Genomic DNA, 22,646 nt, shown 5'->3' on the forward strand with positions numbered 1-22,646 from the left:
GCGGGGCCAGCAGCCTAAGGAGAGAAGCCCAGACTTCCCTCTCCCCTAACTTCCTTCCTCTTCCCTCTCCCTAACTTTAAACATAATTATAATATATCATTTTGGTTGATGAACATGGAAAAGATTGTGTTTTTAACCAACCTTTAAAAAATTATATGACCGGTCATGTTCAATGTGTAAACGCAGTCTTCAGTTGCCAGGGGTTGTTTATGAAAAATACTCAGTTTAGACTGATTAAATGATTAAACAAAAACACAACAACTTCATTTCGCAAGCGACTTGATTGTTCGTGTAAATAAAAGTATTAGATGTGCCCTGATTTTTTTTTTAAATATCCGTCTTTTAGGCAAAACATCTGTTCGTTTTGTTGACGTTGCTGCGGCGCTTCAGTGGGACCACATGAACGTGCCCTCATCTCAGTTTTGGCAGGACGCTCGCCTCTTATTCCTCCTCCTTTCTTCTCTTCCCGTCTTTCCCTTCTCCGCGTTCACATCTCTCCGCCCATCATAGCGCCGGCGGTGTGGTGCGCACGGCGCACGGCGTGGACTTGGAGATGTCTTGGCAGCGTTACGCACGACGCCAGGATCGAGACAGCCTTCTGTAGAAGAACAGTTTGAAGGCGATCTGGACTTATTATTTAACTGCTTTGTTTTGGGGAAAAGTCGTCCTTGGCAAACTCCTCAAGACGTAGTTCTGATCCTTTTTCAGATGAAACTCAAACCTCCTCGTCGCAGCCTCGGTAGATCTGGATGACTTCTTTTTCCTCGGGTCACCACGACTGGGAGTAATGGGAACGCTGTAAACACAAAGTGGACAGAACGAACTCTACATAACCGTTTTTTTTTAGATCCCTAAAAACAGGATGATACCACCGTCCAACATGATTCAGGACGACAGTGGGGGCAACGAGGAGGAACAGGAGCAGAATGAGACTCCCAAATCTCCGACTGGGAACGCCAGTCAGCAGGAAACCAAGGTAGGCTGATCCAGTTGTTATTTATTGTTCCTGATATGCATAAAACTGTTTTATTTTTTACTTTACACCACAGTTTCTCTGTTAAACTAGACTAAAATATTGCACAGCATTTTGCCACACAGTTAAAAGTCTAAATAATGTCACTACAACTATCCAGATAAACATAATAAAACAACACAATGCAAATTGTGGGAGTGGAACCTACAAACTAGGCATTATATTAGAAAGATATTAAAGATTTATTGGCGTATATGTTTGCAGTTTACAATGAAGTTGGAAAATAGGCTTTGGTAGAGAACCTCAGCTGCCTCGAGCATTTTGCCATCTATCTGGGCCACAAATTGCCATAAATACAGCAATTACCACAGAAATAGTGGATAACATGTCACAACGGTCGCTACTGATGCTCTGAGACACAGGTAGCTTATTTGATCTATTCTCTGTAAAGTTAAAATGAATACATCTGTTCAACCTGTCCTTTTTTCCCAGCTTCCAGTCAGGATGACAGATGATCTCTGTTGCATGTGAACTCTTTCTTTGGCATGTTTGGTCACTGGGATTTTTTAAGGGACTGAATTTCTCACATAACTTCAAAAGCTGCTGCCAAACAGCTCACTTTATCATACAGCTCCAAAATACAACAAGCCGGTGTTTAAGTGTCTCATCCTTCGCACAGACTGGAAGGTAGAATACATGTATTATGGATTATCCCCCAAAGTAAAAGCCATGTTTGTGTTTTTATTCCTCCTTGAAGAATACTGTGAGGCCTGAACTTCACAAGCGCAAGGTGAGCCTCCACTCTTGTGCAAAAACGTAGCATACGACCCAGCCCATCACAGCACTGTACCTGCATGTCCGTGGAGATAAAAGTTGCCCCGAGTTGCAACTTTTATTGCATTTTGGGCCCGATCGTCACCGCCCAGCACTCATATTTTATAGCGTGCACTCTGTTTTCAATGGCCGCAGCACTGACTGTGTATTTGTGGTAATCGTTTGCTTTTGATCACAAAGTGCCGCCTCCGTCGCCCTCCCTGACGTATTGAACACGGCTCTTATAGATTTGGCCCTCGTCAAAACGCAGCATGAACTCCTCCATGCATGGACGCAGTCTTTCACTTTGATGATGTAGAGAAGTCTCTATTGACCACAAGTCCAGCTGTAAAGAAGAATACTGTAGATGAACTGCCAGCAATAGAGTTGTGGATTTTATTGTTATATATCTCTGTAGGGTGGTATAGTCTGTGTGTGCGTGTGTGTGTGACCTTAATGGTAGAGAAAGGATCCACATTGATTTTGTTTCCAGAGTGTCCCACAGAATTGATTGATTTCCACCACAGCAAAGCAACATTGACCAGCGTTCCTGCACAGTTCGTTAAGGCGCCAAGTTGAAAAATAGCCGCAGCTCACGTCGTAAATGTTTCTATACTCACCCCATTTTCTGTCGCTGCCTGTGGCTTTCAGGAAGAAGGCCTCAAAAAGCAGACTACATGACAGAACACCCAAATATGCGTTTATTTCTTTGCTGTCGTGTCTAAGCTGAAGACTTTAGAGGTCATTGTAGGACTTTTTAGAGGCATTGTCATTGTATGTTAAGATTCAGAGGGTTTCAGAGAAAAGGTCACATCAGGAGCTGCCAATGTGGAGTGGAGTGAATAATATTACTGCTAAAAATGAATGAGACTGATAGACTGCGGCACAGCATGGGGGAAGTTGTCAAATCAAAGACCAGGACCATATTATTTTCCAGGTAGGGAACCTTGAAAAAATGTCAACACTGCATGTATTCACCAGAGAAATTGTAATCATTTCCAACCAGGTTTTATGATTTGAGGATTTCTCCCTCTTCCTACTCTGTCTTGCTCAGTTCTACTTCGACTCTTTCTTTCTGGTTTCAGCTGCAGAGGCTCAAGCGCTCCCTGTCCTTCAAGACCAAGAGCATCCGCAGCAAGAGCGCCGACAACTTCTTCCGGAGCAGCAACGACAACAAGACGGAGCTGCTGTCGGACGTGAGCGGCAGCACCGGCCACCTCTGCAGCATCGGGATGGCTCCGCCCCACAACGCCAACCTCCCCATTCCCCCTGTTCCTCCGGCCATCCCCTGCGCGCCTCCTCCCACCTCGCGTTCACAGTCGCGCAACCCGCTGCAGGTAGACTCAGCGGGTCACTGTTTCATGGAGCACATCTTCAAGAAGCCCACGTTCTGCGACGTCTGCAACCACATGATTGTAGGTAGGGTTGAAAATCCTTCAGATTCAGTGGCTGATGAGGCCGTAGCAGATGGGAAGTTGGGCAGCAGTTTCAGGAAAGGCCCATTTTCTTTAAGAGAAATGGAGCAGAATCAAACAGGAAGGAAGGAGCTGCGTTTCATCACGGCTGAGAAATTTCTCACTTTTTTGTTTTTTGCACGAGAGCCAGGTCTCTCCTTATGGCTGCTGGGCCCGTAAATAGCACCTGTTGTGGCGCCACCTCCACCTCTGTCCTCAACAGATGTCCCCATTTAGCCCCATTAACTCTCAGCACTGAGGGAGCGCTTAGTTTTTATCACCACAGATCACGATAGAGCATCACGGTGATGATGGCGATAAAACCAGATGGAATTAGTCTTTAAGGGTTTGACAATCATTGAGCCACTTATTGCACATTCAAGATGGCGTTAAACAGCGTGAATAATCCCCCAGTGTTTTTCGGAGGTTAAAAAAAGCATTTTTAATTGAAAAGACGGTCTTATATGGGTAATTTCCAAAGAGAAATCCAGTATTTAAATATACCCACCCTTCCTGCGGCAGCAACACATTCGTCTCAGGTGTGACTCAACCTGCTGACGAGCAGAATGGGCTGTTGTCACCGAGGTTCTGGGAGGAGGATTGTGCACGCTGCTGCCGTGCCGCTCGTAATGGGTTTTCTGTCCAGGTTGTCACTTTGATGGAAACGTATACATTAATATAAGTTTACTGGAGCTGTCAAACAAAGCTATAAAGTAGTCTGGATTCTTAGCGACATAGGTGTTCCAAGTGTGACGAGTGTCTGTGTCTCAATGTGCACACAAGTAAAACATTTTAATGCATGTTGTTTACACTGGTTCTGGTGTGTGTTCATGGAGGCACATCCTGGAGCCGGAGCTTGGGATAGAACTCCAGCAGCGGGTTAATAATTAAAGTGTGATGTCAGCTTTGTCTGGCCTTCTGATAGTTCCTGTGGTCTGCTCCTCTTGCTGTGCTGCCCTCTTCTTTTGTCCTGTTTTATTGTTTGTGTGTTTGGGTACATGTGGCATATTGAGGGACATGTATTCAATAGCAAAGTGAGGACGTTTTAGGGAATTGGGGAGAATTGGGAGATTTTGGCCTGTCCATCTTCAATGGGCTGTTTAAGGGTTAAGACTTTTAGGTTTTATGGTTACATTTGGCTTTAGGTTAAGGTTAGGATGAAGGTTAGGCTTTTGTGATGCTTAGGGTAAGGGAAGAAGATTTGTCTGTATTGTCTGTGAAAGTCCTCACAAAGATAGAAGGGTGTGTACATGTGTGTGTGTCCAGGGTCAAAGAGCAAAAGCCCGTCTTCATTAAAACTGAACGGTCACTTATAACAAATGACCACATTTTCATCATTTATAGCAGATATTTACTGAGCCTTCAAGGACAATAGGAGCCTTAGCACACATCTACATCTACAAAATTTATATTTATTTGTAAATCATTTAAAGGGCTTATAGGAAAGCTAAAACCCAAACAAGCAAGTTAAGAGGAATTATAGAACACATAAAATAAAACATAATGTCCATAATGCCACTGAAGTAGTCCAGGTGAACCCGTGACAATTATAAATCAATTGTATATTCAGTTATAACACAACAAATCTATACTAAACATACACATCATCAACCTTTGACAGAGAAGAATGAAAACAGTTTTTCCACTGCACTCCTCCATCTGGGCCTTAGCCTATGTAATTCTTAAAAACACAGATTTATTCCCTGCACATGTCAGCCTTTGATCGCAGACGGATCCATAAAAACAGATTTGTTGCACCTATAAGGCAGATTAGGCTTTATTTCTCTAATTATCCAGATGGGGAAATGTGTTTTACAATGTGGGAAGGAAAAAAAAAATCCAAACCTCTGTGGGTGAAGCTAATTAAAGCCTTCCAATAAAGAGCGCTGCTCAGGTCAGTGTTTTGGGGGAGCTTAAGAAGAAAAGGAGGTGGAGGATCTTTTGTCATGGTGGAGGTTATTTGCTCAAGAAAACAAGGAGGCGTGAAGAGCAGCAGCTTAATGGATCAATGTTTAGTTCTTGTGAGGGGAGAACGCTTGCATGGTTAAAGAGTGGGAACGTTAGTGTGGGAAAGAAGAGGAGGTGATGCCAAGAAGGTCTAGAAGTGGAGACTTGGTGGAGTTCTAATGCCTTTTACCCCCCGGCACGGCCGTGATGCCTTCAGGCTCCCCAGTTGGGTCTGAGCCGGAAGGAAAGCACACGGCTGCACCCCTCACCTCTGGAAGAAGAGCTCAAGTTTTTGTCCCCTGTAGTCAACATGGATGGATGGAGCGAATTCAGACAAGCTCATCACTCCGCCCTCAATCCTTCATTTGCTTCCTGAGATGTTCATCTGGAGACGCGGGCAGTAATCTTGCTTTTTTGCTGACCTTAAGAGCGGAGAATAGCTCTCTGGTTGCTCGTGAGGTGGCGTCAGCGGACTTGATTCGCTCTGACCCAAAAATCCTCACGCACGTTGAGCCCGCCGCCACTGTTGTTGATGTGATCCGCGGCTGTCTGACGCGCCTCTCAGATTTCGTCTCACGTTAACGAACGCCGCTCCAGGCCCGTGTCACTGCGACCCAGCACAGCAACACGTGAGCTTAAAATTGGAAATGCAGAGCCAATTAACCAGCCGTTCCTGAGTTTCAGAGCCTCATGGCTCCAGATAGCCGTGACACCAGTTCACATTACACCCTGCTGAGCAACTATTTCCCCCCCTTTTGGACAGATAAATGAGACACGAGAGGCCCTGCACTTGTACACGAGTGCACCTTATCCCACGTACGCTGTCAAGATCAGGGATCAGGTGTTCCGCTTGGTTTCACACTGGTCATACCGCGTTACCTCTCTCCCCCCGAACAGCGGCTCTCCGCTCATCATGCCGTGTCGAGGAGGATCCAGACCCAAATGCTGCGGCTCTGCTCAGCTCAGAGCTCGGTCACCTTAACCGTGATCAGGCTTGACGGAGACCTAGAATGTGTTTTGTTTTGTTTTTCACTATGTGCCCAACAGTCACTCAATAACTCCCATTTCCACCATCACGTGACCTTTGATTAATCAATAAAGAGCCAGAGCGTAGCTGCCAGGCTGCATCTGATACCAGTACTGTGACGCTCTAACATTCTGAGTGTCAGTCGATGCCCCGCTGCTGCCTGCACGTTGGTGACTTTGCTTTTTGACATTATGCTCATCACCTCGAGGTCACGTGACCCCACCTCTGTTTCTACAGCCTTTATTCTGCGGTCGCATCTTTCGCCACACGTCATCTTCTTCCACACACCTGCAGACGTGGTGATTTTTCTGCACTTGTGACGTTGCGTAACTTGCGGCTAACGAGTCAATCCAAAAATTCCACATTTATCCCCGCAGCTGCAGCCGATACATCATAATAATTAAAAAAAAGTCGAGATGCGCTGCACATCTGTAAAGGGTTGGCCTGGTTTCACGTGTTGGAGATGGCTCGATTACAGGCGGTCTGGTCGAAAAGGGCCTCGCAGAAGTGTGTATCGCGTGTCACATTTGCTAAATTGTTCCACAGGCGATGTAATTCTGAATAATATTTTCCATTTCCTCCATCCCTTTTTGTTGGAGTAAATTGCAGTTCGGGCCAGAGTGGATTGAAGTCCAGCTCCTGACGTGAACGTGAACCGTTTTTTCTTTTTTTTCCTGGGTGTTTCAGGTACGACCGCCAAGCATGTGGTGTTCCTGGCAGGGAACACGGCAAAGCACGGCCTCCGCTGCAAAGCCTGCAAAATGAGCCTCCACCACAAATGTGAGAACAGAGTGGGAATGCAGCAGCGCTGCATGGGCAAACTGGTAAGGACGCACAACACGGAATCACACTAAGAAGCACACGGAAGGGGCAGTAGAATGCCTTCGTCGTGAACCTCAGCTTTATAGACACTGATGTCATTAGCAACCAAAATAGGTTGAACCGGCATTCGTTTCCCACCGGAATGTGCTTATTCAGAAATCACAGTCTGCGTGTGAGCCTGCTGTTACATCTGTGGCAGCCATTAATCTCCCTCATCATCGTTATGTCACCTCTCCAACTGTGCGTTAGATAATGCTAATACAGCAGCACTGACCCTTGCTCGCCACGCTGCCATCAGCAGAAACCATTACTGTGTATCAGGATCGATGAGTTCGTTTTTTTTGGGGGGGGGGGGGGGGGGTTGTTTGCTGAGAGTTTGTCAGCGTGTGAAGCCGGAAACATGGATCAACTTCACTTCCGTAGCTGAAACTCTTGCTCTTTCTGTCGTTCACACTCGTCCCACACGGAACAGCGCGAGGCTGGAGCTCCGTCGGGTCATATTAAGCGTGATTTCCAGCCGTTCCCGCCTTGTTCCTCCGCAACGAAACACATATCAGTCAGGTTCCTTTGCTAAATGGAGGAAATACTGGATCAACACGGACGGCTCAGCGCAGCCTTAGCAGCGGTGGCCAGTTATGAAAGGCCTGGGGGATGAAGCTTGGAGATATGGTCTGTTCTCAGGAGTGGAAAATGAGGTTGAGAGGTCAAGAATAAAAAGGAACGTATTCCCCAGCGGAGAACGGCTGCAGTCAGCTAACTCTATACTTGGACACTTGTGCAATGTGCTTGTTGCTCTTGGCTTGAGAACCTTTTAGCGATTAAATTAAGTAATCTTCGGGACCTGTGAGCGCATCAGCACCTCTTCAGTTTGTTTCTAACTGACTGAAAACACCAGGTTGGATTTATAAGACTGTTTAAAATTAGATGCAAGTGATAGATTCATTTAGTTGTAAAATATCAGTTCCGCTCCAAAAACCCCAGGTGCTCTTAAATCACAATGATGTTTTTTCCTGGTGATTTGTGTTGAAGCTCTTGTTTGACTGTCAGATGTTTCCTCTTGATCTGGCGTGAAGCTCTCACAGGCTGTAAACTAGCAAAAAAGAAATGATGTGGCTGAAAAGAACTCATGATTCATTATTATGTTTAAGAGTTCATTTATTATTTCCTGCAGATTCCTTGACACACATCTGCTACAAATCCTACGACACTGTAGTAGGATTTGTGTCATGTTAGATTAGTTCCAAAAACATTAGCTTCCTTTGCATTTTCTGCATGATATTTTGCAGGATTACTTAAGAATCTTGCTCAAACGAGCAGTCGCAGAGCAGCGTTTCCATTTCAGGCGGTTGTCTCAAGCAGCGTTTGTTCTCCAGCAACTATTGCCTCACCCTGTTTTCTCCTCTGCATCTCTCCTCAGCCAAAAGGCTTTCGGCGGTACTACAGCTCTCCATTATTGATCCAGGAACAATACGGCTGCATCAAAGAAGTCATGCCGATCGGTAATAGTAACCGCTTCCGTTCCGTCGCTGCGCTTTATGCCTCAACTCTCAGCATTTGTCTCCATTCTTCCCTGAAGCCTGCGGTAATAAGGTGGACCCTGTTTACGAGGCCCTGAGGTTCGGGACGTCACTGGCACAGAAAGCCAAGAGGGCCAGCGGCTCCGAGTCTCCACACAGAAATTCGGTAAGAAACGATTTAACTATTTAGACGGGAACGCTGAGAAGCATTGGGAATTCGGGATAAAAGTGCATTTTCCTACATCAAGGCTCAGTGTCTTACACACCATCAGAGTCCTCAGTGTGTCGTGTCTTGTCTGCAACAGACCTTGTGCAGCTGATGGTCTAATGAGATAGGGCCACCGCTGGTCTGTAAACACTACCAATAAAGGCAGTCTGGTTCAGCCTGTGATGAAAAGGAAGTGTCAGTGCAAACACTCATGTTACAGCTCTGAAGATGGTCTGGGCTGATTGTACAGCTACCCCCCACACACCTCCCCCCACCTACCCAACCAAAAAGCTGTACGTGCAGTCTTGGTTTGTCCCTGACATCTGAGAGCGCTTTGGTTTCGACCATTTTGTCCTGTCATGTGCAGATATCCTCTGAGTGTGTGTTTGTGGAGGCTCTTAGCTCAGAGACAATGTGATCTCATTAGGGGATCTGATAATAGTTTCCAAATGGCAGCCCAGAAACAACATGTTTGCTCCACTTTCTTTGATTTTGTTTCCTCCAAACAGCAGGTTCATGTGAGAAAAGTGGCAAATTCGAATCATTTTGAAGCGAGACCCGGATTTGTTTGCGGAGAACCGGCCTCGTAAACTGTCTCTCGGAGTTATTATGTATTGTTTATATGTATCCACTTTACCTAAATCTGTCTTCCCAGTTTTATGTGGTCTGTGTAATCTCTGCAGACCAGCGACTTGGACAAAGTTCCAGAGGAAGTCGTGGCTCACAGCAGCCGACAGGAGCTGTCACGGAAACACAGTGATGATGGTGCGTATCTGTGCTGCTCAGCTGAGCGTCCCGATACTAAAACAGACTCCTTTATTTCTATTACTGCCCACAAAAAGAGTCAGAGAAGGTTGCTGTTTCAGTTTCTTTGCTGTCTGTCACTTGTATTTCACGATGCGTTTACTGTCAACACGACACGGTTCAAATGCACTTTGTGGAAATTAAACACACGGCGTCATGTTTGTTTGTGTTTATGCTGACTAACTTTTTCTTCAGTGTTTGCAGTGATAGAGAATGGAACTGAGGATTTTGACCAGGCTGACATAAAAACAGACAGTTTTCAGGTGAGAAATCTGCTCTTCTTCATATTCTTTTCTCTTTCACTTTAATCACACCAGCATGAGGTCAAATGAAAACATATCAGTTCGTGGTATTCATGTATTTATTCCCGACCCTTTGCTGGGTTTGATAATTAAAAAAGATTTATTTTAGGATAAATATAGTCTCTGACTCACCTCCACAGGTTTCCTCATATAAAAACCATCATATGTCCCCCCCCCCCCCCCCCCCCCATCCCCAGCTGTCTTATTTAAAGACAATCTGCTGCTCGTGTTGTTCAAATGTCAAGGCTCCGTCTGTCTTCCCAGCAACTTTGAGGTTGCACTTTCCTCTCTGGAATGTGCACTGACTGAAACGCTTGTTACTGGCGCGAGAACCGGCTCCGTTGGCTGGAAACTCTGTGCGGTTTCTCTGGGTAACTGGGTCCGTCCCGCGTCCACGAGGCCCCTCCCACGTCCACACGGTTGCATTTCCCAGGACTCTGATGGAAATCTTTTCTTCCTGCCGTAACAAATCACGCCGGGCTGACAACCGTGCGCGAACGTGCGGCTCTGAGCTCTGTCTCTCTTCGCTGCAGTGGAGACGCGGAGGTGATGAGGAGATGGGAGGAAAACAGGAAGAGACAAAAAAAAAACCTTCCCACCTGAAGAGCATTCCATCCCCCGAAGAGCAACGTTGAATGTTTCATGTGCCGATTTCAGAATTGCTTGTTCCCATTCGCACAGCGGGATTGTGGGAAAGGTGTCCTCAGCATCAACGTTCTTTGGACATGGCCGCCTTTCCTACGGTCTCCCAGCAGTCCTGTTTAGATTAGCGTGTTTATCTTGATTGTCAACAGTGGAAAAAGACACAGACATTGAAACATACCAAAAATAAATAAATAAATAACCACACGGGCCACACCGACCCACACAAACACAGACTGCTCTCTGCAGAACAGTTCAGTAGTCCGTCCATTTTGGGGGAGAGGCTGAATTGCTGTTATCGGTCTGGCCTGAACACAGCTGGCAGCGGGCTGTTTGTCTGTCCGCCGACAGACCAGGCTGGTGGACGGACAGATGGCGGCTCTGTGGGGTAATGAGCGGAGAGAAGCACTCAAAACACTACTCCTCTGCCAGAGACGGAGCCCCTCCACTTTGAAACGGGGGAGTCAACTGCCCAAACGGGAGCAGGGGCGGCCATGTTCAAATCCCCATCTGTTGGCACAGTTTAGGTTCAGCGTTAAACTACCCGAAATCAACCGAGAGCAAAACAGTGCTGCCAAAACAGTGCCGAGTGAGGAAGCTTCTGCTCGTGCAGATAGTTTATAGATGGCTTTAGCGTCTTTAGCCGGCCCTCCCACCTACACACTCACAATCCACAGCTCTGGACCTCTGGGACACGTGATCTACCTTAAAGCTGTTCAGCAATTATCAAACATGATGACAAGTTGTGTTTGTCGACCTTTCCTCCGGCCTAAGTGACAGCAGTGCTGGACTCCCATTTTCCTTCCAACCCCAGTTCTCTGTCCGATAGATCAGTTAACACGAGAGGCCGTTTTCTTGATGTTGCCCCGACCTTCTACTGAGCTTTTTCACACTCCCCCAGCATCAAGAACCTCTCAAGGCCAGTAAACAGCTCTTAGTTAGCTGAAATGGGATGCACGAGGTTTATGTTTTTGTTTGCAACCTGAGGCAACAGACGCTCTTAAAACCAACTCATCTATCAGCCAGCTCATCTCGCCAGCGGAACTCCGGAGGCCAAAACACCCTTCATCTGTTCTTGTCTCCTTTCTCTGGCTCTTCATTGGAATTAAGAATGATCTGAGGTTTGATAACTCGCTTTTTATAGCCCTTAATGGACTACTGCCGTCTTAGATTTATGAATTAAAGATGCACATGCCCTCTCTCTCTCTCTCACTCCCTCTACACACACACACGGACGGACGGACAGACAGACAGACAGACAGACAGACAGACAGACAGACAGACAGACAGACAGACAGACAGACAGACAGACAGACAGACAGACAGACAGACAGACAGACAGACAGACAGATAGATAGATAGATAGATAGATAGATAGATAGATAGATAGATAGATAGATAGATAGATGTTCTTCTACATTCTACACACTGAGTACCAAAATCTTCAGTCTACCAATAAAGTGGAGACATTTTTGGGAAGTGAGGACATTTTGTGTGTGTGTGTGTGTGTGTGTGTGTGTGTGTGTGTGTGTGTGTGTGTGTGCGTGTGTGTGTGTGTGTGTGGCAAATCCAGCCATATGTGCAGGTGCTGGTATGGTGACACGTCTCCCTCTTAATTACCTGCAGCCATCTTGCCTTATCTCTTTCACACACAAAATCCGGATCCTGTATTTTCCCACTCACCCCCAACAAGAACAGACTGCATAGCAAATTAAGCATCTCCTCGGTCTGTCAGTCCTCGGGAAACGCAGCCTTCTCCTGCGGGTGCTAGTGCCAAAACAACACTCAACGGTGACAAAAATGACATTTGCGTGTGCGCCGGTGCTGCATTTCCTCCTGGAGCGGGTGTTTACCTGTTTTCATGTGTGTCTGCTGTACAGTTGAAGCACCACCAGCTGGACACGGATGTGTTCAAGCTCAACACCTGTGTGGCCCTGCAGAGCTTCTCTGCACAAGAAAGCCATGATCTGGAGATGAGGTGAGTTAAACACACACTCACACCCCTCACAGTTCCAGAAACGGATTAGTTAACCTCACACGAGCATTCCCATTGAGACTACATCCTAAAACAAGGAAGCTAATTAGTTTTTTTCCCCCTTACCTGAGTACTTGACATCGAACATGGTGGCTTCAGCCAGTGTGCATGATGAAAGACCAAAATAAGGGAGGTGGTAATTAACAAGCATCTTAGGGAAAGCTTATTAATATTGACAGGGAGGAGAAAGCTGTTCACCACACACACAACACACACACAAACACAGTTGTATTTCAGACAGTAAATAAACCACCATCTGCTACAAGCTTGCGCACATTTTGAGTTGAGAGCAGCGTACCAATGACAGCCTCTGCGGATGACATTTTAAATCATTGTCATCGGTCCTGCAGGAGAGTCCATGAATGAGTCGTTCATCAGTCACCAATTAGTGTGTTTATATTTATCCCACTGCTCAATGTAGTTTTACAGTGTTTCATGTTTAGTCCATGTCACAAAAAATATTCTGTGTGTGTAGTCCTGGGCATTTTTACTGGAAAGTACGGCAGATGCTTGCGCCTCCGTCTTTGTGGTGGTGTTATCATATCCACTCTAGTTTGAAACTGGTTTTATCCCGTGCTTAGAGCGTGATTGATAGGATGTCATTTGCACCATACTTAGACATGTGCTCCTGGGAAAGAGCAGATTTGTCATGAGTAGTCCTTCAACTTAAGTACCTATTTGTTCCTGGTTCTGTGAGAAATCCTACAAGGGATAAGGACACGAAGACACTAGCTGGCTCCATCACACACACACACACACACACACACACACACACACACACACACACACACACACACACACACACACACACAGGGTTGTGCACAATTTTCTTTGTGGGGGCCAAATCAGCCGCTTATGCTAATTTTTGCCTGGCACTTTACATGCGTTGCGTTTATTTAAATGTTGGTGAATTCAGCTAAAACCAACCGTGTCTCTATTGGAGCCTTTGGCTGAAAACAGGCACTTGTAATCACAGCACATGTGGCGACAGGATAGAATGATTCATGCATTTCCTGGATCGTGAAGAATCACCACAAACAGTGTTTTGGATTACGGACAAGATTATCATATAGCCAGCACAACAAAACTATAAGCAGTGGATGTTATGTTAGGTGGGATGGAAATATGATATGTGCAGATTTTGAGGTTTCCTCAGTTGGTAAAATGTACATAGTGCATATTTCTGAGCAACTGGTTTAACCACATCTCACCACAAGCAGAGAGAGACCAGTGAGTTTTGTTTTCCTGGCTGTTTTAGGGCTGGAGACAGAATCTTGTTGGCTGACGACTCCGATGAGGATTGGTGGAAGGTGGGTACGATCCGAAAACTGAAAAGTCGCAAAAATTCCCTCCAACAGTTAAGTCGGCTTGAACGAAATCAACATGTGAACACGTTTTACGTGTTCTGTTTTTTCCAGGGGGTAATTGAAGACAGGATCGGTTTCTTCCCAGCAGCCTTTGCACATCTGGTGCAGGCTGGAGACCGAGTGTTCAGGTGCAACAGGACGTTCATCGGCTGTAAGGAGCAAGGCCAGATCACTCTGAAGGAGGGGCAGGTACTGTGAGAAGCGATTTCGGGATCTTCAGCTCAGGCCAACACGTAAAGGTCAAATATTATATTAGCGCATCCAAAACAGCCAGAAGGAGGACATCCCGTTCATATTACCCACTCGGCTCTCAGCTCTCCTTCACCTTCATGCGACTCCTCTCATCTGCAGCTCATCCAGCTGCAGGAAGATTTACGCTTAAATGATCACTTCTGCATGTGCAGCTCGGGCTTTGATTCCCACAATGCCTCTCGGGGCATGCGGAGATTCACTTAAGCCTTAAAACAAGGAACCTCAGTGGAGATAAAACCCAGCGGGAAACATTATCTTTCCACGTTTCTCCGCATTTCATTTCCTGACTAACGAACCTGGGGGGGGGGGGGGGGGGGGGGGCGCTCAGAAATAAATAAGCTGTGATGCTGTTGGCCTCAACTCCGTTATTGCTAATGTGAGTTATTACTGACTTGGATTTGTTTTTGATGAATGACCGCGCGTGTTTGTATTTTCCGGACGGAAATGTTTTCCTGAGTTGCATTTCTCCCCCCCCCAGATTTGTGTGAGCAGCGAGTGCGAACGAGGCGGCTTCATCAGAGTGGCGAGTGGAAAGAAGAGCGGTTTCGTGCCCTGTGACGTCCTGGAAGTCATCTGAAAATAAAAGATAAAATTTAAGAATAAGAAAAAAGGGGAGGATGAAGAAGGAAGCCACAGCGATAGCGAAGCTGCAAATTGGCCTCAAGCATCTGGAGGAAGGAGTTTGCCACATTTGGAAGTGCTGAGGTGTTGAAGATGGGATCTTCTTAGTGTCTGATGTTTGTGTCCCCCCTTCAGCTGTTTAATCCTTTTTTTAAAGGCAAAACTCCAGTTTAAGCCAAAGAAAACGAATCTCACACTTATTACAGTTCATATACAGTATTTCACAGTTACGCTACATGTCTTTGATTTTCTTGCTCTTTCCAAGCAGGTACTCAGTATTCTATGGTATCCCAGAGTATCACCATGACAATCTGCCTTTCGAATCTGTCCAAAATCATCTGTGTCTATAGCTGCAGCCAGTAGAGGAACAATCAGACTGCGTCAGACGCAAAATGATGATTCTAGAATAGAAAACTGTCTCTATGTTGCAGAATCTGTTATCTTTTAAGGCTTCAAATATGTTGTTAATTCATTACTCGGCCTCGTTTTCATTGCTTTGTTCCTATAAAACCCGTGAACGTGGCACATACTGAGGACGTGGGTGATGTAATGATAGGGGCTCGTGCCGTATGATGGGACCATGAATGCACCGTGGCGTCTGGATATGATGCGTTTGCATGCTGCCTTTACTGTGAACGTGATGTCAGGACCACATATGCGTTAATGGCCAGGTGTTGCACGGTGGTAGATCTGATGTCGGTCGGAAGGAATGTTCTGCATTTAAACCCAACTGAATGTCCAGTTTATTGTACATACTGTACATGAGAAAATAAAGTTTCTTCTTTATCACAAAACTGGACAGTCTGCTCTGTAAAGATTTATGACATTTACTTTAGAAAACCCTCATATATCTGTAAGCAGGAATGGTTTACTGGACGGATCCCAGTTTGGCAGCAGGGTTTCTGCAGATTCACCAGTCTCTCCTAAGCAGCTGCGTCTCTAAATTGTCGCTGTAGGCGCAGACTATCTATGGAAGTTGAGACAATCGCAAACACTTTGCTATTTATGTGTCTGCCTGCTTTCCTGTTGTGTGTCTTTAATGATACCGTAGTCATCACAGGAAGTCCCTTTCAGACACGCAAGCTAGCGCCACCTGCTGGCAGAAAACATCCATAGCAGCCGAATATGGCAAGGTGTATTATTTATATTATTTTAAAACGCACAATTTTATCAAAAACTTCCACATATTAACTTTTTGATTACATATATTTTGTTGGTATAATGTTCAAACAAAACACAGAAGAAAATACAGCAGCTGACATAACTGGCCGAACATCTTTGGTTTGGTTTTTTAAAAATGTGTCTTCTCAGTAGTTCTTTTTTTTTTACCATAGATTAAGCGAAACAAAGACTTTTTGGATATGAGATTTAATCACTTTGGATGGTTGCAAAAAAAAAAGAAGACACATGAAGCAACATACTCGCACATTCAGTCCACAGCTTTTTATTCTTCTCTTTTCTATTTCCCCATTTTCCCCAACACTGTGCATTATTTTTTTGGCCTTTGCAGCAATGTGGCACATTTTAATTACACAAAACTTCCTGCAGCCTGACAAAATGAACAGTGAGCTTGTAAAAGTCACATATGGGGGAGAATCAAACCAGACTTGACAGAAAATGAACACTAGAGAATTTTTTTAAGCGACCAAATGAAGATTGTTGCTTAAAATTGCATTAAACACATTAAGTAGAACTCACTCGCTACAATCTGCTTGCTAAGAATTACATAATCTCTTCAGATCACTGTCTTTAGAGCATTCCAATAGAATTTTTATTAAAATCACCCTGATTTTAATGCAATGATTTGGGGAAAGAAAACCTGTTGCATTTGTTTTCACCAAGGCTGAACTTCGTCCAAACTGTCCACTCCTGTTGATTGACCAGACCCTCCCATCACTTGTAAACAACCACGTGTTTCTCCCCTCAGGTCAAAGAATGACCTTGTGACCTTTGCTGACCTGTATGATGATGATTCTTCTCTACGGCTGTGCTGCCGCAAGAAAGGGACACCAGCTTCAGGTATCTGGCCAGTCAGGTGGACCGAACACTGTCCTTCTCTGTCCATGTCATCCCAGGACACCTTTCTTTTCTATGACACTGTTTTTAAACTGTGTTGTTAAACTGTGTTTTTAACTTTGTGTTTCTTTTATTATTGGTACATCTGTGAGCACTATGAAGGAAGAATGTTCCCTGTTTTAGTGAAACAGAACTGTCCAAGCAGTCATGTCTTTCATTTTGGTCAAACCGGGTGTTTCACACAGAAACGGACAATACAACTCATTTTAAATCCATCTCCATCTGGTTTATTAGACAGAAAAGCTGCGTTATATAGGCCACGTTTACAGCGTGTGTGTGTGGGGGGGGGGGGGGGGGGGGTGAGTGGGGTGTGAGTGGGGTGTGTGAGTGTTAGTGAGGGGAAGTGTGATAGAGGAAGGAAATGGTGGACCTGCAGCTGTGGTATTCTGCCTTTTCTACAGAATAATAAAGCATATGTTAACGCATATTTGCAAACATCTGAGGGGTTACATTTGTAGAGCAATATCCTCTAAAAGGTTTAATTCGGTTTTTTAGTTGATTTTATCACCTTGGAGTTCCAAGACTACACCCCACATTCAAAGGTTCCCAGGCTGATCTGTCTATGGTCGGCCCTCCTGTTTGGCATGGGATGTTTTGCTGAGGGCAAACCTTTGCTAATTCGCTGACCAAGTATCACTTATGACAAATTGCTGAGCCTACAAACAACAAATAGCAGAAGATATATATAGATAATATATATTATATTATAGATATAATATAAAGAGCCCCAGAAGAAGAGCTGATGAAGAACGTTACTGACGGGCCCAACCATGATTCTCGCCATTATCTCGGCTCTTTTTCTCATCTCCACCAGTAAGAAAGTCATCTTTTCTGACGCCCGTTGCTCACACCTTTTTCTGAGACGTGCTTTGTGTTGCTTTCAGATTTTGCTCATGCCACCCGTAAACCTGCTCACCATACTGAAGCTTTTCCGATGAGGTTGCCAGGTGTTGTGAGGGCGGTGACTGACCACCACTCAGGGGAGGTGAGAAACTGCCGCTCAGATTTCTGCTGAAGTCTCACGCCAGTACTTTTGACCTCGGTGGAGAATCTTCCCTCCTTCCTTTGGGAGAGATCTTAACGGCGCGAGGTGACTGTTGGCAGGTGTTGCGGGATGAGGCCTTCCCAGGCTCCTGCAGGGTTTGCAAGATGATCGTGTCCAAAGTGATTAAGAGCCTGGGCAGCGATCACTCAAGGGTAATGAATATCATTCACTTCAACACCTTCTCTGCAAATCCTTCACCGCTGACGTTCATCATTATATTTCCTTCGCATTCATTTAAAGGCGAAAATCAACAACCTGCTGAACTAGGTCTGCAAGAAGACGGGACCTCTCAGATCTCTGTGTAACAAGGTCCTCTCACGCTTCAAAGACAAACTGATGTCCGCCTTAGAACAGGGCGGACGACCCCAGCAAATTTGTGTCCGCTTAAAATTATGTAGGAGAAAAAGAACCATTTACAAATAAAGGCCGTCTGTCCGAGGGAAAAGCTGACGCTGCATATGTGTCAGTTTGAAAATGCTCTGGAAGGTGTGAAAGGAAGTCGCTTCAAGCCTGGTTTCAGTTAAAAAATGTAACATCGCAACCGTCTCTCTGTGTGTGGCACATTAACAGCTAATTCTATGCGAAGTCATGAAATTCATCTATATGATTATTGCAGACGGCACTGTCGGGAACTTTATTCCATTTGGCATCCACAAGGATTTGACTTTTAGAGGGTTCATTGTTTCAAGTGATATCAGATGGTTGGATATTAACTTTTCAATAGGACTAAAGCACACAGCTGATGTTTGCCTGCGTAGCGTAAGACTGTGTATTTTGTCATGTGCAGAATTAATGGAAACTTTTAGAATGTAAGATTTTACAGCAAAAAAAAAACCCTCTGATTTTCATAAAATAAATATAAAATAAATACAGCAAATCATTAAAAGCAGTGTTTGAATCATTGTTATGGAAACCAACAAAATGTGACAAAAGGTGTTTATTCATGACTGCATGACATGTTAGGGTGAGTATTGGAACTTTAAAGTAACGTGACATGATTTAATAGATGAATTACATATCTAGAATGTTATCCTCCTGTCCATACGTTGAGTTAGATTTTACATTGATGGGAATTTAAACGGAGAGGCTCTCTGATTTCCTGTAACTAGAATGTGACGTTCTTAAGTGGTTCTGTGAAGAAGTGTGAAAACAGTCCCCTCAACATGTTCATTCTTTGCAGCCACAGTGGTTGTGGTGTGAATTTCCATCTGTCTTGGACCCACCTCTTCGCTTCTGCTGCATATAAAAGGTTCTTCACTAACCTGAAAGGCACTCAGAGCTCCAGCAATGGCAACCTCCTCGATCCTGCTTCTGTGCATCCTGGTGACGTGTTCTGGTAGGCTGCAGCGGGACTCAAACCTTTATCTTCCCCTTTAAATCCTAGTTCAAGTGACTATTTGTCTCCTTAGTTTGGACTGTCCAGGCAAGAAATTTAAAGGTCAGCACTGATGACGACGATGAAGACCAGGACGAACTTGCCATAGAAGCTGGCAGGGTGCGTGCTTGCATTGATTTAAAGTTGTTGTTTACAAAGATAACCATTTGACTTTATTGAAGACCCCATATGAGTCAAAGTCGAACCTGGTTGTGCATACACAGGGACGCAGGGAGTGCTCAGATCCACACTGTTAATGTCAAACTGTATACGTGCCTGTGCACAAACATAGTGGGGTTTTCTCCTATTTGTGCTTTTGCCCGTAGCTTCCAGGTGTGTGCTGGGCGTGCAAGTGGGCTTTAAAAAAAGTGAAGATAATCATCGGAAACAACAGCAACTCAGAGGTAAAGTATTGTACACCAAAGGTGCCGAGAGGTGGAGGGTCCTGCTGGAAGGAGCAGCAGTGTGACTTCTTTTGTCCACTTTTCCAGGCCATCAAGGCAAAGCTGATGTCCATCTGCAACCAGATAGGCCTGTTAAAGTCTTTATGCCGCAAATTCGTGACAAAACACCTGGGGGTATTGATCGAAGAACTCACCACCAGCGATGACGTGAGAACCATCTGCGTCAACGTCAAGGCCTGCAAGTGAGTTCATCGCGCTCGGTTCGTGATGATGGAGCACTTTTATACGTCTAAGTACCTATAAACACTTGCAGAGGGTCTCCAGTAACCCTACAGTCCACACCTCAGCCAAAAGAGGACAGATATCCTCACAATTGTGGTCCAACATTGACATTTCAGAGATGAGCAGGCACATGTGCAGGCAAACGTTTGACGTTTGGTTTTGGATAGGGGTTCTACTCTCATCACTTTTATCTCACCCCTGTTTTCTCGAACTGTTTTAGGCCAAAGGAGCTGGAGGAGCTCTTCCAGAGTGGTTTTTCCTCACAGTTAGAGATGAATGAGTACGCCTGAGGGGAGCACATGGGAAAGGATGTCTTCAACTTCCAAGAAAAAGAAAGATCTTTTCCCAGTTTTTTCTTCTTTTTAAAAAAAATATATATTAGCAACCTGTGCCCATGTCTTGCACTTTGCTAGTGAACAATAAATGATCTTGAGCATTGAACCTTTGTGTGTGGAGCGTGTTCATATACTGGAGCTGATTCTGTGGCTTAAAACAACTGGACATAACACACCAGGCAGGTTTTTCTCCTCAGGAAATCTTTCCCATTTCCTAAAAATAGTCAGATAACTAGGAAATACGATCTTGCTGGTGACGATGATTCGCTTTTATATCTACTCAGACAGAAAAAAACAGAACCCCTAATGTGACAGTATGCTGTTGTCGTTACCACAAGAAAGTTTAAATTGGTCAGGCTGGTTTGCCTACACGTCGCAGGGAAGAGAAAATTACATGAATCTCGTTTGAGGCAACTAAATCAACTGAGATCAAATTCAACCTTTTTGTACAAACAGTTCTGACTATTTATGTAAAGTTAAAAGGAATTTAGACGCGACCATTAATGTGTACTGTCATGATGACCCACCCAGTAGCTGTTTCGCCTACTCCTCCACATTCAGGTAAAACATTTGGGGATGGGGGGTATAGGGGGGCACATAAAAGTCCCCTTTCTTTCTGACACTTTCTTCATTTCTTCCTCCAAACTTTGGACTCCTGTCCCACAATGATCTCGTCAAGGTCAAAGCATCCTTCTCTTCTTCCATCTAGTAGATTTCTTTCATTTTTGCCAACGATTGAACTTTTTTCTGGTCTTTCTCAGCTGTCATGTCGATTGTCTTCTTTCACCATGACTAGTGTTGGACCTTTATGTCATTTTTTTAGGCTTTTCCTATGGCAGACTCTAGCTGTTCAATAACGACCAGCATTGGTGGGATTAGGAACAGCGTGCTGAACAGGCATCCAACAGGATGCAGAGAATGGATTATGAGCCACAACTAGCACATATTAAACAAGTATAAAATATATATTATCTCCATGCACCCGTTGGTAAAACAACAGAAGACAGAATTCTAGTCACTTTAATCATTTTTTAATGGAGCAAATCAAAAAAAAATACTGCACCATGATACAAACACATAAATTAGGGTTTACAGATAAAGGACAGATAGTCTATATACACAGGGTACATTGGAAGCATCACCTTTAAGACATCATAATCAGACATGTAGAGCTAATGGAAACATTTTGAAACGTGTGACCCCCCACAGTGTGTTGTGAGTCAGAATTCTCCCCCTCAGGAGGGGGCTGCGGCAGACAACAGCCATTTGCTGTTTTGATCGACGACGTTATGCGTGCTGCCGTTCCAGCTCTGCTTTAAAGCCTGCCGGTCCAGTTTGTTGAGCACCGTACTCACCTCTTCATTGGTGTGCAGGACAGTGAGCAGAAAGTCTTGCGGGGAGAGCAGAGCGCCCTCTTTCTGGAGGGAGAGGCGAGGCAGGAGGCCACACTTCTGGTAGTAACGCTGAGATGCCTGTTCGCACAGCCAGGACACCGTGCACGAGTCGGCCTCACTGGGGCGAAAAATGAAGACACATTCACTGATAAGAAAAGGACTAAAAGGCACAAGCAGTAGCTTATTGAACACATTTTAATCTATTCAGATTAATAAAAGAGGCAACAACCAACCTTTGAGGAACAGGAATGAGGAACACATCTTCCTGAACTCTGACCCTCACTCTGATTGGCGGAGCAAGACACGAAGGCACGGCGGGAGGCTGACAGATATGAGATAAATGCACGTACTAGTGAAACAGCTGGAGGAGAGTAATACAATATATGTGCAGATTAGAATAAAACAGCATCACAGTGGGGTGCGTTACTTTCTTCACTCAACACTGTCTACAAACGTTGAGTCAAGTTGGTTAGGATTCTAATCTGTGATCAGCTCAGTTACAAACTGAAAATGCGTTTAAAAATACTGCTTCAGCTATATTTAACTGGAGAAAAATGCTAAAATTAAATTGTGATAAAAAAAAATCTACAATTGGTGGATACAGGGCATTAAAATGGACTCAGGATCATTTCTCGTTTTCGAGCAGCTTCATTGAGCACGTATCAAGAAATGTGACAGAACTATGACAGATAGAATCAATGGGAAGTTTTCAGATTGTCTAATATATTCTATATAATGCTGTCAGGAGGCCTGAGATCTGAAACATCTGAGGTTGAATTTCTCACTTGAGCACGTATTTGTGGTGAAGTTGCGTTTGGTCTCATGTCGTCCACCTCTGTAAAGATGGGGCTTTGTGGCCTGCTGACTTCACGCCTTCCGAGTCTAACCATTCCATTATAAAATATATATTATCTCCACGCACCCGTTGGTAAAACAACAGAAGACAGAATT

General features: G+C 44.8%; 3 protein-coding genes across 4 annotated transcripts; 2 read left to right on the forward strand and 1 right to left on the reverse strand.

Annotated features, from left to right (window-relative positions):
• The first annotated feature begins 371 nt into the window (after positions 1-371).
• Positions 372-15,578, forward strand: stac (SH3 and cysteine rich domain). 2 transcript variants are annotated; one of them, XM_029832912.1, is made up of 12 exons: positions 376-976; positions 1,731-1,763; positions 2,872-3,205; positions 6,902-7,038; positions 8,454-8,535; positions 8,613-8,719; positions 9,445-9,526; positions 9,761-9,828; positions 12,390-12,487; positions 13,803-13,854; positions 13,963-14,100; positions 14,642-15,578. In XM_029832912.1, the coding sequence occupies exons 1-12, from the start codon at positions 863-865 to the stop codon at positions 14,738-14,740; spliced, it is 1,344 nt and encodes a 447-aa protein (XP_029688772.1). In that variant the 5' UTR covers positions 376-862; the 3' UTR covers positions 14,741-15,578. The 2 variants fall into 2 exon arrangements, with proteins under 2 accessions (XP_029688773.1, XP_029688772.1); XM_029832913.1 differs by lacking the exon at positions 1,731-1,763 and having other exon boundaries at positions 372-976.
• Positions 15,579-19,086: 3,508 nt separating this feature from the next.
• gnly (granulysin) lies at positions 19,087-20,407 on the forward strand. Its single transcript, XM_003962706.3, has 5 exons — positions 19,087-19,241; positions 19,315-19,400; positions 19,607-19,684; positions 19,772-19,926; positions 20,187-20,407. Exons 1-5 carry the CDS (start codon positions 19,193-19,195, stop codon positions 20,254-20,256), a joined length of 438 nt encoding a protein of 145 aa, XP_003962755.1. The 5' UTR covers positions 19,087-19,192; the 3' UTR covers positions 20,257-20,407.
• Positions 20,408-21,536: 1,129 nt separating this feature from the next.
• On the reverse strand, positions 21,537-22,585 carry LOC115248849 (tonsoku-like protein). Its single transcript, XM_029832721.1, has 3 exons — positions 22,481-22,585; positions 21,929-22,017; positions 21,537-21,813 (listed from the first exon to the last, which is right to left on the reverse strand). Exons 1-3 carry the CDS (start codon positions 22,583-22,585, stop codon positions 21,537-21,539), a joined length of 471 nt encoding a protein of 156 aa, XP_029688581.1.
• Positions 22,586-22,646: the final 61 nt, after the last annotated feature.

This window comes from Takifugu rubripes, chromosome 2 (genome assembly GCF_901000725.2).
Source record: "Takifugu rubripes chromosome 2, fTakRub1.2, whole genome shotgun sequence".
Classification (NCBI taxonomy): Eukaryota; Metazoa; Chordata; class Actinopteri; order Tetraodontiformes; family Tetraodontidae; genus Takifugu; species Takifugu rubripes.

Excerpts from the sequence above, each read along its gene's own strand:
- gnly (XM_003962706.3), top strand. The coding sequence starts at position 19,193 with ATGGCAACCTCCTCGATCCTGCTTCTGTGCATCCTGGTGACGTGTTCT. Across the intron at positions 19,685-19,771 it reads GAAACAACAGCAACTCAGAG|GCCATCAAGGCAAAGCTGAT; the intron begins GTAAAGTATTGT and ends CCACTTTTCCAG. Across the intron at positions 19,927-20,186 it reads GTCAACGTCAAGGCCTGCAA|GCCAAAGGAGCTGGAGGAGC; the intron begins GTGAGTTCATCG and ends GAACTGTTTTAG.
- stac (XM_029832912.1), top strand. The coding sequence starts at position 863 with ATGATACCACCGTCCAACATGATTCAGGACGACAGTGGGGGCAACGAG. Across the intron at positions 8,536-8,612 it reads CAAAGAAGTCATGCCGATCG|CCTGCGGTAATAAGGTGGAC; the intron begins GTAATAGTAACC and ends TCTTCCCTGAAG. Across the intron at positions 14,101-14,641 it reads TCACTCTGAAGGAGGGGCAG|ATTTGTGTGAGCAGCGAGTG; the intron begins GTACTGTGAGAA and ends TCCCCCCCCCAG.
- LOC115248849 (XM_029832721.1), bottom strand. The coding sequence starts at position 22,585 with ATGGTTAGACTCGGAAGGCGTGAAGTCAGCAGGCCACAAAGCCCCATC. Across the intron at positions 22,018-22,480 it reads CACCACAAATACGTGCTCAA|CCTCCCGCCGTGCCTTCGTG; the intron begins GTGAGAAATTCA and ends CATATCTGTCAG. Across the intron at positions 21,814-21,928 it reads CTCATTCCTGTTCCTCAAAG|TGAGGCCGACTCGTGCACGG; the intron begins GTTGGTTGTTGC and ends TTTTCGCCCCAG.